The following is a 13,536-nucleotide window of genomic DNA, read 5'->3' as shown; positions in this document are numbered from 1 at the left end:
GGAGGAGGGGGAGGAGGAATAGGAGGAGAAGAAGAGGAGAAAGAAGAGGAGGAGGAGGAAGAGGAGGAGAAGGAAGAGGAGGAGGAAGAGGAGGAAGAGGAGGAGGAGGAAGAGGGAGGAGGAGAAAGAGGAGGAGGAAGAGAAAGAGGAAAAGGAGGAAGATGAAGAGGGGAGGAGGAGGAAGAGGAAGAGAAGGAAGAGGAGGAGGAAGAATAGGAAAAGGAGGAGGAAGGGGAGGAGGAGGAGGAGGAGAAGGAAGAGGAGGAGGAAGAGGAGGAGGGAGGAGGAGGAGAAGGAAGAGAAGAGGGAGAGGAGACAGAGAAAGAGAAGGAGGAGGAGAAGGAGGAGAAAGAGGAGGAGGAGGAAGAGGAGCAGGAGGAGAAAAGAAGGAGAAGAGGACAAGGAGGAAAAGAAGGAGATGGAAGAAGAGGAAATGAAGGAGGAAGAGACAGAGACAAGGAGAAGGAGGAAGAGGAGGAGGAGGAGGAGGAGGAGAAGAAGGGAATTAAACCTGCTGAGGGAAATCAACAGACTCTGATCATCACAGGAAGTGAGAAGTAAAAACATTGTGGCTGTTAAATGGAGTGTGTTCAGTGTGTGTGTGTGTGTGTGTGTGTGTGTAAGTGAAAACAGGACGAGTCTGTTGCCATGGAGACACAATCAGTCAAACGACACACCAGATCCAGATTACTGTATGAATGGATGGGTGTGTGTGTGTGTGTTCTTGTCTTTAATGACCGTCCTGCTCCATCATCATTAACTCTGATTCTCCTGTGACTCTGAGTCTGGTCACAGATTCAACATATGAACATGAACATATGAATTTATATTATATTATTGTCTTATAACATGAAAAACCATAATATAATTGTTTTTAATATACGACCTAAACTTATTATATTATGTGATAATCACTATTTAATTGATCGATGTATTGACATGTATGTTACTGTACATGTTACATGTGTCAGAGTGGACAGATTGAGTATGGATGGAGATTATTTAGTTTCACTGATATGAGGACAAACTCTGATACGTATCAGCTGATTATTGGATCCTCTGTGTTTCCATCACTGATTGAATATGACTGAGGAGGAGGAGGAGGATGAAGATGAAGATGAAAATGATAATGAAGATGAGGGTGAGAATGAGGAAGAATATGAGGATGAAGATGAGAATGAGGATGAGGATTAGAATGAGGATGAGGATGAAGATGAGGAAGAGGATGGGAGTAAGAATGAGGATGAAGATGGGGAAGATGACGGCAATGAGGATGAGGTTTAAGAAGGAGGATGAAGATGGGGAAGAGAATGAGGATGAAGATGATGCTGAGGATGAAGATGAAGATGAGGATGAGAATGAGGATGAAGATGAGGAAGAGAATGAGGATGAAGATGATGCTGAGGATGAAGATGAAGATGAGGATGAGAATGAGGATGAAGATGAGGAAGAGAATGAGGTTGAGGATGAAGATGATGAAGAATATGAGGATGAAGATGAGGAAGATAATGAGGACGAAGATGAGGGCGATGACGGCAATGCGGATGAGGTTTAAGAATGAGGATGAAGATGAGGAAGAGAATGAGGATAAGGATGAAAATGAGGAAGAATAAAAGGATGAAGATGAGAATGAGGATGAAGATGAATATGAAGATAAAGATGAGGAATAGAATGAAGATGAGGATGAGGATGGGGATGAAGATGAAGATGAGCATGAGGAAGAATAAAAGGATGAAGATGATCCTTTTCATCCTGATCCTCAACCTCACCCTCATATTCATCTTCATCCTCATTGACGTCATCGTCCACATCTTCATCCTCATCTTCATCCTTTTATTCATCCTCATTCTCTTCCTCATCCTCATTCTCTTCCTCATCCTCTTCCTCATCTTCATCCTCATCTTCATCCTCATCTTCATCTTCATCCTCATTCTTAAACCTCATCCTCATTGCCATCATCGTCCTCATCCTCACCATCTTCCCCATCTTCATCCTCATCCTCATTCTCATGAGGATGAGGATGAAGATGAAGATGAGGATGAGGATGAGGATGAAGATGAAGATGAGGATAAAGATGAAGATGAAGATGAGGATGAGGATGAGGATGAAGATGAGGATGAGGATGAAGATGAGGATGAGGAAGAATAAAAGGATGAGGATGAAGATGAGGAAGAGAATGAAGATGAAGATGAGGATGAAGATGAGGTTGAGGATGATGAAGAATATGAGGACGGGGATGACAATGAGGATGAAGATGAAGATGAGGATGAAGATGAGGTTGAGGATGAAGATGAGGATGAAGATGAGCATGAGGAAGAATAAAAGGATGAGGATGAAGATGAGGAAGAGAATGAAGATGAAGATGAGGATGAAGATGAGGATGAGGATGAAGATGAGGATGAAGATGAAGATGAGGATGAGGATGAAGATGATGCTGAGGATGAAGATGAGGATGAAGATGAGGATGAAGATGAAGATGAGGATGAGAATGAGGATGAAGATGAGGATGAGGATGAGGATGAAGATGAGGATGAGGAAGAATAAAAGGATGAGGATGAAGATGAGGAAGAGAATGAAGATGAAGATGAGGATGAAGATGAGGATGAAGATGAGGATGAGGATAAAGATGAGGATGAAGATGAGGTTGAGGATGATGAAGAATATGAGGACGGGGATGACAATGAGGATGAAGATGAAGATGAGGATGAAGATGAAGATGAGGATGAAGATGAGGTTGAGGATGAAGATGAGGATGAAGATGAGCATGAGGAAGAATAAAAGGATGAAGATGATCCTTTTCATCTTCATCCTCATTCTCATCTTCATTATCTTCCTCATCCTCATCTTCATCCTCATCTTCATTCTCTTCCTCATCCTCATCTTCATCCTTTTATTCTTCCTCATGCTCTTCCTCATTCTCATCTTCAATCTCACCCTCAGCATCACGCATCCTCATCTTCATCTTCACTCTCATTCTCATCTTCATCCTCATCTTCATCCTCATCTTCATCCTCATCCTCACCATCTTCCCCATCTTCATCCTCATTCTCATGAGAATGAGGATGAAGATGAGGATGAGGATGAAGATGAAGATGAGGATGAAGATGAAGATGAGGATGAAGATGAGGATGAAGATGAGGATGAGGATGGTGTGATGCTGTGCTCCTCAGACTCTGATGTGTCTACCTCCAGTGTGTTTCCTGTTTTCCCATCATGCTCTCTGCTCAGAGTTCAGACTCCGTCGTCCTTGGCGACGAGGCCTCGTCCTGCAGCTCTGAGCTCCGAGCTGCGTTCATCGTGTTGATGAGTCACGTTGTAAACACTAAAACAGCGTGTGTGTGTCGGTGTTTTCTAATCTGCTGGTAATGAGATGACACGAGTGAACTAACATCATCAGCAGCTTTGAACTCTGAGCTGAAGCCTGAAGATCAGAGTTTATTCAACACCAGGGAAATAAACACAACTGTCATTAAAATTCAGTCTGTAAGAGAAACGACTGTGATTTTATATGAAATGAGTTGATTCTTCTAATTCTATGATCTTCAACAGAAACAGTACTATTATGTTTTTGTGATGTATCATATGTTAGATATTTCTTCTTGCAAAATAAAATCTAAATCATTATGAAATAACTTCATTTATTAATAAATGTATTTATTTCATCTAACTCTTGAATGCTATTATGAAACATATTTACTATTAGGAATCAGTTCAGAATGAATATAAATGTTTTTAATATATGACCTAAATTTATATTTGATAATGTATTGATATGTTATATTTTCCTACATGTGTCAGAGTGGACAGATTGAGTCTGGATGGAGATTATTTAGTTTTACTGAGGATAAACTCTTAACCCTCCTGTTGTCCACCTGGGTCAAAGAAGGCAGGAAGGAAGGAAGGGAAAGAAGGAAGGAAATAAGGAAGGGAAAAAGGATTGTGGAAAGACGGAAAGGAAAAAGGAAGGAAAGAAAGATGGAGTGAGGGAACAGATTCGTTCAAGGAAGGAAAAAGGAAGGAAGAAGGGAAACAAGGGAGGAAAGAAGGAAGGGGAAAAGGAAGGAAAGATAGATGGAGGGAGGGAACAGACAGGTCAACTGGATCAAAAGAGGAAGGAAGAAGGGGTAAGGACGAAGGGAAGGAAGCAAGGGAGTAAGGAAGGGAAAAGGGATTGTGGAAAGAAGGAAGGGAAAAAGGAAGGAAAGATAGATGGAGGGAGGGAATAGATTGGGTCAACTAAAGAATAAAAGGATGAAGATGAGAATGAGGATGAAGATGAATATGAAGATAAAGATGAGGAATAGAATGAAGATGAGGATGAGGATGGGGATGAAGATGAAGATGAGCATGAGGAAGAATAAAAGGATGAAGATGATCCTTTTCATCCTGATCCTCAACCTCACCCTCATATTCATCTTCATCCTCATTGACGTCATCGTCCACATCTTCATCCTCATCTTCATCCTTTTATTCATCCTCATTCTCTTCCTCATCCTCATTCTCTTCCTCATCCTCTTCCTCATCTTCATCCTCATCTTCATCCTCATCTTCATCTTCATCCTCATTCTTAAACCTCATCCTCATTGCCATCATCGTCCTCATCCTCACCATCTTCCCCATCTTCATCCTCATCCTCATTCTCATGAGGATGAGGATGAAGATGAAGATGAGGATGAGGATGAGGATGAAGATGAAGATGAGGATAAAGATGAAGATGAAGATGAGGATGAGGATGAGGATGAAGATGAGGATGAGGATGAAGATGAGGATGAGGAAGAATAAAAGGATGAGGATGAAGATGAGGAAGAGAATGAAGATGAAGATGAGGATGAAGATGAGGTTGAGGATGATGAAGAATATGAGGACGGGGATGACAATGAGGATGAAGATGAAGATGAGGATGAAGATGAGGTTGAGGATGAAGATGAGGATGAAGATGAGCATGAGGAAGAATAAAAGGATGAGGATGAAGATGAGGAAGAGAATGAAGATGAAGATGAGGATGAGGATGAGGATGAGGATGAAGATGAGGATGAAGATGAAGATGAGGATGAAGATGAAGATGAGGATGAGGATGAGGATGAGGATGAGGATGAGGATAAAGATGAAGATGAAGATGAGGATGAGGATGAGGATGAAGATGAGGATGAGGATGAAGATGAGGATGAGGAAGAATAAAAGGATGAGGATGAAGATGAGGAAGAGAATGAAGATGAAGATGAGGATGAAGATGAAGAAGAAGAAGAGAATGAGGATAAAGATGAGGATGAAGATGAGGTTGAGGATGATGAAGAATATGAGGACGGGGATGACAATGAGGATGAAGATGAAGATGAGGATGAAGATGAAGATGAGGATGAAGATGAGGTTGAGGATGAAGATGAGGATGAAGATGAGCATGAGGAAGAATAAAAGGATGAAGATGATCCTTTTCATCTTCATCCTCATTCTCATCTTCATTATCTTCCTCATCCTCATCTTCATCCTCATCTTCATTCTCTTCCTCATCCTCATCTTCATCCTTTTATTCTTCCTCATGCTCTTCCTCATTCTCATCTTCAATCTCACCCTCAGCATCACGCATCCTCATCTTCATCTTCACTCTCATTCTCATCTTCATCCTCATCTTCATCCTCATCTTCATCCTCATCCTCACCATCTTCCCCATCTTCATCCTCATTCTCATGAGAATGAGGATGAAGATGAGGATGAGGATGAAGATGAAGATGAGGATGAAGATGAAGATGAGGATGAAGATGAGGATGAAGATGAGGATGAAGATGGTGTGATGCTGTGACCCTCCATCGACTCCCTCAGACTCTGATGTGTCTACCTCCAGTGTGTTTCCTGTTTTCCCATCATGCTCTCTGCTCAGAGTTCAGACTCCGTCGTCCTCGGCGACGAGGCCTCGGCCTGCAGCTCCGAGCTCCGAGCTGCGTTCATCGTGTTGATGAGTCATGTTGTAAACACTAAAACAGCGTGTGTGTGTGTCGGTGTTTTCTAATCTGCTGGTAATGAGATTACACGAGTGAACTAACATCAGCAGCAGCTTTGAACTCTGAGCTGAAGCCTGAAGATCAGAGTTTATTCAACACCAGGGAAATAAACACAACTGTCATTAAAATTCAGTCTGTAAGAGAAACAACTGTGATTTTATATGAAATGAGTTGATTCTTCTAATTCTATGATCTTCAACAGAAACAGTATTATTATGTTTTTGTGATGTATGATATGTTAAATATTTTTTCTTGCTAAATAAAATCTAAATCATTGTGAAATAAGTAACTTGATTTATGAATACATGTATTTATTTCATCTAACTCTTGAATGCTATTATGAAACATATTTACTATTAGGAATCAGTTCAGAATGAATATAAATGTTTTTAATATATGACCTAAATTTATATTTGATAATGTATTGATATGTTATATTTTCCTACATGTGTCAGAGTGGACAGATTGAGTCTGGATGAAGATTATTTAGTTTTACTGAGGATAAACTCTTAACCCTCCTGTTGTCCACCTGGGTCAAAGAAGGCAGGAAGGAAGGAAGGGAAAGAAGGAAGGAAATAAGGAAGGGAAAAAGGATTGTGGAAAGACGGAAAGGAAAAAGGAAGGAAAGAAAGATGGAGTGAGGGAACAGATTCGTTCAAGGAAGGAAAAAGGAAGGAAGAAGGGAAACAAGGGAGGAAAGAAGGAAGGGGAAAAGGAAGGAAAGATAGATGGAGGGAGGGAACAGACCAGGTCAACTGGATCAAAAGAGGAAGGAAGAAGGGGTAAGGACGAAGGGAAGGAAGCAAGGGAGTAAGGAAGGGAAAAAGGATTGTGGAAAGAAGGAAGGATGGAGAAAGGGAAGATTGGGTCAATTTGACCCAGAAGGGCGACAGGAGAGTTAAAAACATTGATACGTATCAGTTGATTATTGGATCCTCTGTGTTTCCATCACTGTTTGAATAGAGGAAGAGGATGAAGACAACACAGTTTTAAGTGTTAAAAGCCATTTTGCTTTACATTTTGCCAAAGAGCTTCACAATAAAATAACTAATTAGTTAAAGCATGCAGAAGCCATCCGGTGGTTTTGTCTAACTTCCTGTCAGCCGATGGAGTTAGCAGTCCCCGCCCTCGTCCCTACGTCACCACATTCAGGCGCATCCCTTGGCTGCACACACAGAGAGGACTGCCCCTTTATGCCGTTCTCTCTCCTCATTGGATAAAACTTGTAGGATACAAGGAAAGTTTTCTCCTGGGCTCAGAGCAGAGCAGAGTGACTGACAGACCCGTGTTTCAGACCAAACACTCTATAGAAGTGATTGCTGTGTCGGAAGATACAACTATTTAAGACTTAGATTAACACAAACATTCACCTTACTTCTGCTTTAAAAGCCATTTTGCTTTACATTTTGCCAAAGAGCTTGACAATAAAATAACTAATAAGTTAAAGATCTGTAGTATCAGTGTTTGGATCAGCCAATCAGGAGCTGAGAGGCTGCAGGATGTGGAGCCTCAGCCTGGACGCTGCGGTGCTGCTGCCCCCTGGTGGACACACTCAGTCGTTACAGCGCAGAGTTTAATCTGACCTCAGATCAGCAGCAGCAGAGAAGCAGCAGCTGCTCTGGAGCTGATAGAGATGTTATTAAGATCCCTCAGGTGGTCTGGTCTTCACTCTGCTCCTCACAGCTTCCTGTCTCCACTCATATCACCTTTCACAATAAAAGCAAACTGCATAGAGAACATGTTGCCCCCAAAACTGGAATATGAACCTCTGTTCTGTCTGTTCTGTCTCCTGCACTACGGAGAATCTGGAAACCATCTCTTGATTAGATCATTTAAATCTTTCTGCTACAATGACCAGAGCATTTGTGTTAAATAAACTGTATTACTTGGTGACCCTTTAATTTACAGGCTGATAATCGATAATGTCTAGAAATAGCCTGGAAATAATGATCAATTTCACAGTAATGTCGTGTTTTTCATTAAGGCAAAAGATTACACATGCTTTTCATGCTTTGAATTTGCTGGGAAAGAATCTTTCTGCACCAAGTCCTTGAAATCGACCCATATATCTGTGCTACTTCTACACAATCAACCCTTATTTCTTGGCGATATTTCTTAACAAGAATTGACTGTTAATTCTTGGCTATTTCTAGACATTATGACACATTTACTAGTTATTTCTTGACATTATCACATAATTATCGGCCTGGAAATTAAAGGGTTACCTGTCATTTTCCTTTATTTAGCTCCTATTGTATTTCACCCTGTGCTGTATGTACCTGTCACATTGACATGGAACTGATCTTTCTGTTTGTGTATTTGTGTTGTTATCCACAGCTTGATTTTGTGTTTGGTCCTGTCTTGTGTTTGGTTGTTTATTGATTAAAAAAAAAAACAGTTTATCAATGAGTCCAAACGGATGTAACAAGAAGAGGAGGAAGAAGAAGAGGAGGAAGAAGAGTTTCCCTGAGGGTGAAACAGAGGAACACGTTCATCTGCTGAAGGTTTAAAGAGACAGAAAATATGTGAATAAACCCACGATCGACCTGAATCAGCTATGAATTTCACACACACAGCGGCTTTGCTATTTATATCCTGTGTGTTTATGTGCGTGGGAGGGCGACGACCTGAAAAACGAAGCAGTCGCCCACACACACACACACACACACACACACACACACACACACACACACACACACACACACACACACACACACAAAGAGACGAACAGGAAGTGTGTGAGTCTTCATTCACACTGATCCAGAGTCAGACGAGCAGCAGCGTCTCTTCACAACAACACTGGATCAATGTCTCACTCCACTTCACACCTTGTCTCTCTGGTCGTCTCATAAATCATTGTTTTTGTCTATATGTTAAAGGGATAGTTCAACATTTTGGCAAATTGGCCCATTCCAATAATCCCTATAGTCATAGCTGTAGGTTCGTTACCTTTAATTGTCGGTGCAAGCTGTTTTAGAACGGTGGAGAAGAGCTGCTCACAGAACGTTACCACACAGAGTTGTTTTAGAGGGAAATTCAGAGACTGCTTGATGAAAAACTGTCCCTGAAGGCAACGTGCATCAGCTGTTTTGCATGAATTTCCCTCTAAAACAACTCTGTGTGGTAACGTTGTGTTATTATCTCATAGCGTGGTGAATGTGCAGCTCACAACTTGTCCACCAGAGCGTTGTGGAGTTGTTGGATTGTGTATTTGATGAGTTTGATGAGGGAAACCAAGAAGAAATCCCATAATGAGCCTCTGTAGCGTAGCTCTGAGCAGCTCACGGCTCTGCTCCACCGTTCTAAAAATATATTGCACCGACGATTAAAAGTAATGAACCTACTGATAGGGATTATGGCAACGGGCCAATTTGACAAAATGTTGAACTATCCCTTTTAGATGATTTTCTACTCCTATGAGCTGCACCTGTGTTTAGGTTTTTCATTAGTTTGTGTTTTTCTTTCTTAAATATAGATGAAATTAAATGAAAAAAAAGCATAAAGTGATTTATTAATACAGCTCTTATGGTTTCAGTGTGAGTGGTCGATTGTTTGTTTGTTTGGTCCTTTTACGTCTTGATGGTCTGATCTGTTGTCTGGGGCGTCTCCATAGCAACACAACACTGATGATGCAGCGGATGCAGAACAAACCTGCAGCTACTGAGGTTTGATGAACTTGTGACTAACGGAGCAGCTGCAGATGAAGCTCTAAGCTCTGAAGAGAAGAAGTGATTGTTAAGAGACGCTGTTCCATTAACACTGTGTGCTTTTTATATCTGAATGTTTGTGTGTTGTCGAATTACACAAAAATCAACCAACAGAAACACAATTAAATGATCAATAAATCATCAAAAAAGGCAGAGTTTGTTTCCAGCTGCAGCTCTGACACTGTCACACTCAGGTCACATCATGGCTCTCAAAGGGTTTTAAAGGTCCAGTGTGTAATAATTGTCACGGTTTGTTGTTAAAATCTGAATTTGTGTATAATCACTATACAATAAAACCTGTTTGGTTTCCGTAGCCTTATAATTCTTCTTTTATATAAAACGAGGGTCTGGCTTTAGAGAGCGTCGCCATGTTTGTACGGCAGCCTGAAGGCAAAATCTAGCCAATCAGAGAGCACGGTTCAAGAGTTTCACGTTCATAAATAATGAATAGAATTATTTAATAGATAAATAATATAATCTGAATGCTAGATGTCACTGTTTTCCCCCTCGTTTTACACACTGGACCTTTAAATAATCAATAATTCAACGTTAGAGAAACTGACAGATATTTAATTTATCTGACTGATTCGTTATCAGAGGAAAATCCTGCTTTTTTTTCCTGCTGGAACCAGATTTTCTTCAACTGAGGAAATCCTGCATGACAACACACACACACACACACACACTGAGTCAGTACCGGAGCAGCTCCAGCAGAGGGCGGCACCATCATAATAATAATAATAATCATCATCATAACAACAATAATAAAGAGAGTGTGGGACCTTGAGGCTCGGTGAGGCCGCCGGAGCAAAACATGTTTTTCACCGCTGGTGTCACGTCTGCTGCTGTGCTGCACCGGGGGAGGGGGGGGGTATTTATAGGCCCCCATAATGAGCATGTGTCCTTCAAGACCACGTTGTCCACACTCCAGAGAGGAAGCACACACACACACAGACACACACATATATATATATATATATATATGCAGCTCTGGAAAAAATAAAGAGAGAGAGACCAGTCCAAAATGTTGTTAATGAATCAGCTTCTCTACATGTGGCAGCCATCGATCCCAGTGTCTATTCAACTGCAACACAAGCACAAAATGAATATGAACTTGTTTTCTTTGCATTATACAAGGTCTGAAAACACCAGAACCTTTTTATTTTTGTTTTTTCGACCAGTTGCCATTTTCTGCAAATAAATAAATGCTCTAAATGACAATATTTTTACTTCCAATTTGGGAGAAATGATGTCAGTAGGTTATAGAATGAAACAAGGGTGTTAATTTTACCCAAACACATAGCTATGAATAGTAAAAGCAGAGGAACTGATCATTAAGTGGTCTAACTTTTCCAGAGCTGTATAAAGTACCAGGTCAGACAGGTGAGAGCAGTCTGCAGCTACAATAAAAAACACTATACAGAGGTTTTTGGAAAAACAAATCCTGTGTTTTTATTAAGACAAGAACAAAAAAAGACCCTGAAAACTCAGGAACATTATCAGAGACTTCGTTACGAAGCAGTCATGGTGATTTTTCTTTTACACAGAGAAGAAACAAATAAAAAAAAACACAGACTGAACTCCTCCAAGGAGAAGAGAAGAAAGAGGAGGAGGAGAAGGAGTTCCAACACGGTGAAAAAAGCACCACAGAAGTGTTGTCATGTCATGTGATGCCCACCCCCCCCCTCACCCATTACAAACATACAGTTACACATCAGCCCTCCACATGTCGGACGTCCACCACGTTCCCCTTTGGAACAACTAGAGGAGAAGCTGCTGAGGTCCAGACGAGCCGGTGAACCCAGCTGCTCTGAGGTCAGTTAAAGGACAAAACCACTGAACCGTCAACACAGGAGAACAGAAACATGGAGCTCTGTCTGTCTGCTCCACCGTCAGCGTCAGACTGTAAACAAAATGGACAACTAACTAACCCCCCCTTCCCTTCCCTCCCATAAAACTAACCCACCCAACCTGTGTTATTATGGTCTGCCAGAGCAGGGAATGGCTAGTTTACACTTCAGCCATCAAGACCCAAGGGTGCAGTGGGATCATAATAATATTCATAATAACAATAATAAGTAATAGTATTCATAATAATAATAGAAATCGATGAGCTCAGTGACTTCCTGTCTCCATCCATCATGTGGAGAAGAAAAGCCATTGTTTAACCGGCTCCTCCTCATCTACACACACACATACACACCATGTGCTGTGGCTTCATTTTTCCATTTAAGGCGTTAAAAGGTGAAATAAACCTTCCAATCCTGTTATTATTATGATCATTATCATCATTATAATTATTATTATGGGTGTTTTTACCCTCCACTGCCTCCCCCTACCCCCCACCCTCCCTCCCAACCCACTACCACGCACGTCTGACCCGCACGGAGACATTCAAACATAAACAACACACGGCTCGTCAGTTAGCCGGGGTGGCTAACTGCTGCTAGCCGAATGTAACGTAACGTAACGTAACGTAACGTGTCAACCAAACAAACATTTCGATGAAAAATGAAAAAAAAATAAAACAAAAACCTTGATGAAATTAGAAAACATCATAGCTACCAGTCAGTCCTGTGTGTGAAATTTCATTGTTTTTTCAAACATAACACAACACACGGCTCGTTAGTTAGCCGGGGTGGCTAACTACTGCTAGCCGAACGTAACGTAACGTAACGTAACGTAACGTGTCAACCACACAGACGTTACAAACAATTCGATGAAAAATTAAAAATTAAAACAAAAAAAAACCTTGATGAAATTAGAAAACATCATAGCTACCAGTCCTGTGTGTGTGTGTGAGAGAGAAATTTCATAGTTTTTTGTTGTGTTTGTTTTAGTTTTTTCAAACGTCCGTTAACGTTACTAACGGTTATCAGCTCGGTACAACAACGTCCGTCTTCTTGGGGAAATCTCCACAGTCTGCGGCGGAGAACTGCAGCCTCCTCACGGCCTCTTTGATCAGGTTCCCCGATAAAATTAACTCCTGGAGCAGCCGGTGCGGGTCGTCCTGCTCCTCCATGATCCGCTTCTTCCTCCTGTTGTTGTTCCACGGTTTGATTTGGTCCCACTCGTGAACGTTAGATCCGGGGATGTGGTACGGACTTGCCCGGTTGCTGCTGCTTCTGCTGCCGCTGCCGCTCTTCCCCCGGTGGTTCCGAAGCCGCATGCAGCAGCCGTGTTGTTGTTTCTGCACCGGAGCTCCCATAGTAGTAGTAGTAGTAGTAGTGCTGCTGGTGATGATGTTACACGCCGCCGTGGGTTTGTTGGGTTTGATTCCACAACAACCGACGCCGACGACGCCGCCGCCGCTGCTATTGTTGTGCAGCTGCAGCGCTTCTCCGATCTTCGTCACCAGCGCGTCCACTTCTTTGGAGTCGACGGTGACGGATTGCTCCAGAAAGATGTAGTTCTCCTTCCGACAGGGCATCGTGGTGGTTGTATAGCGGCTCGGTTCTCTGTGATAGATAGATAGAAAGACGTGTCTCTCTCTCTCTCTCTCTGTGTGTGTGTTTGTTATCGTCGGTGATGAAATGAATGGAGCCCCGCCGCGGCCGCCGCTCCTCGCTGCTCTCAACACGCCGCTCGGCTCTAACCAAGAAGCCGAGTTGATTTGTAAACAATGGGTGACGCGGAGCGGACCGTACCAAGTGTCTCCCAACGAGCGGGGGGGTGGTTTGAAAACCAAAATAAATCTCGTTGTTTCACACGCACAATAAATCACGAAAATAACATTTTAATCACACTTTTATACTATCTACAACAGAATTATTAAACCACAATGCTCATTTTTGGTGTTTTACAGGTGCTCCGGTTTCCCGCCTCGACCCCGA

General features: G+C 41.9%; 1 protein-coding gene across 1 annotated transcript; it reads right to left on the bottom strand.

The window, feature by feature from the left end:
* Positions 1-12,063: 12,063 nt before the first annotated feature.
* gbp (glycogen synthase kinase binding protein) lies at positions 12,064-13,280 on the bottom strand. Its single transcript, XM_085803146.1, has 2 exons — positions 12,366-13,280; positions 12,064-12,149 (listed from the first exon to the last, which is right to left on the bottom strand). The coding sequence occupies exon 1, from the start codon at positions 13,131-13,133 to the stop codon at positions 12,579-12,581; it is 555 nt and encodes a 184-aa protein (XP_085659272.1). The 5' UTR covers positions 13,134-13,280; the 3' UTR covers positions 12,064-12,149; positions 12,366-12,578.
* Between the last annotated feature and the right edge of the window lie 256 nt (positions 13,281-13,536).

This window comes from Trachurus japonicus, chromosome 16, assembly GCF_045865225.1.
Source record: "Trachurus japonicus isolate A0001 chromosome 16, Traja_1.0".
Lineage (NCBI taxonomy): Eukaryota > Metazoa > Chordata > Actinopteri > Carangiformes > Carangidae > Trachurus > Trachurus japonicus.
This window is presented reverse-complemented; position numbering and strand designations above follow the sequence as displayed.

What these genes read in the sequence shown, in the direction of transcription:
- gbp (XM_085803146.1), bottom strand. Translation starts at nt 13,133, where the DNA reads ATGCCCTGTCGGAAGGAGAACTACATCTTTCTGGAGCAATCCGTCACC.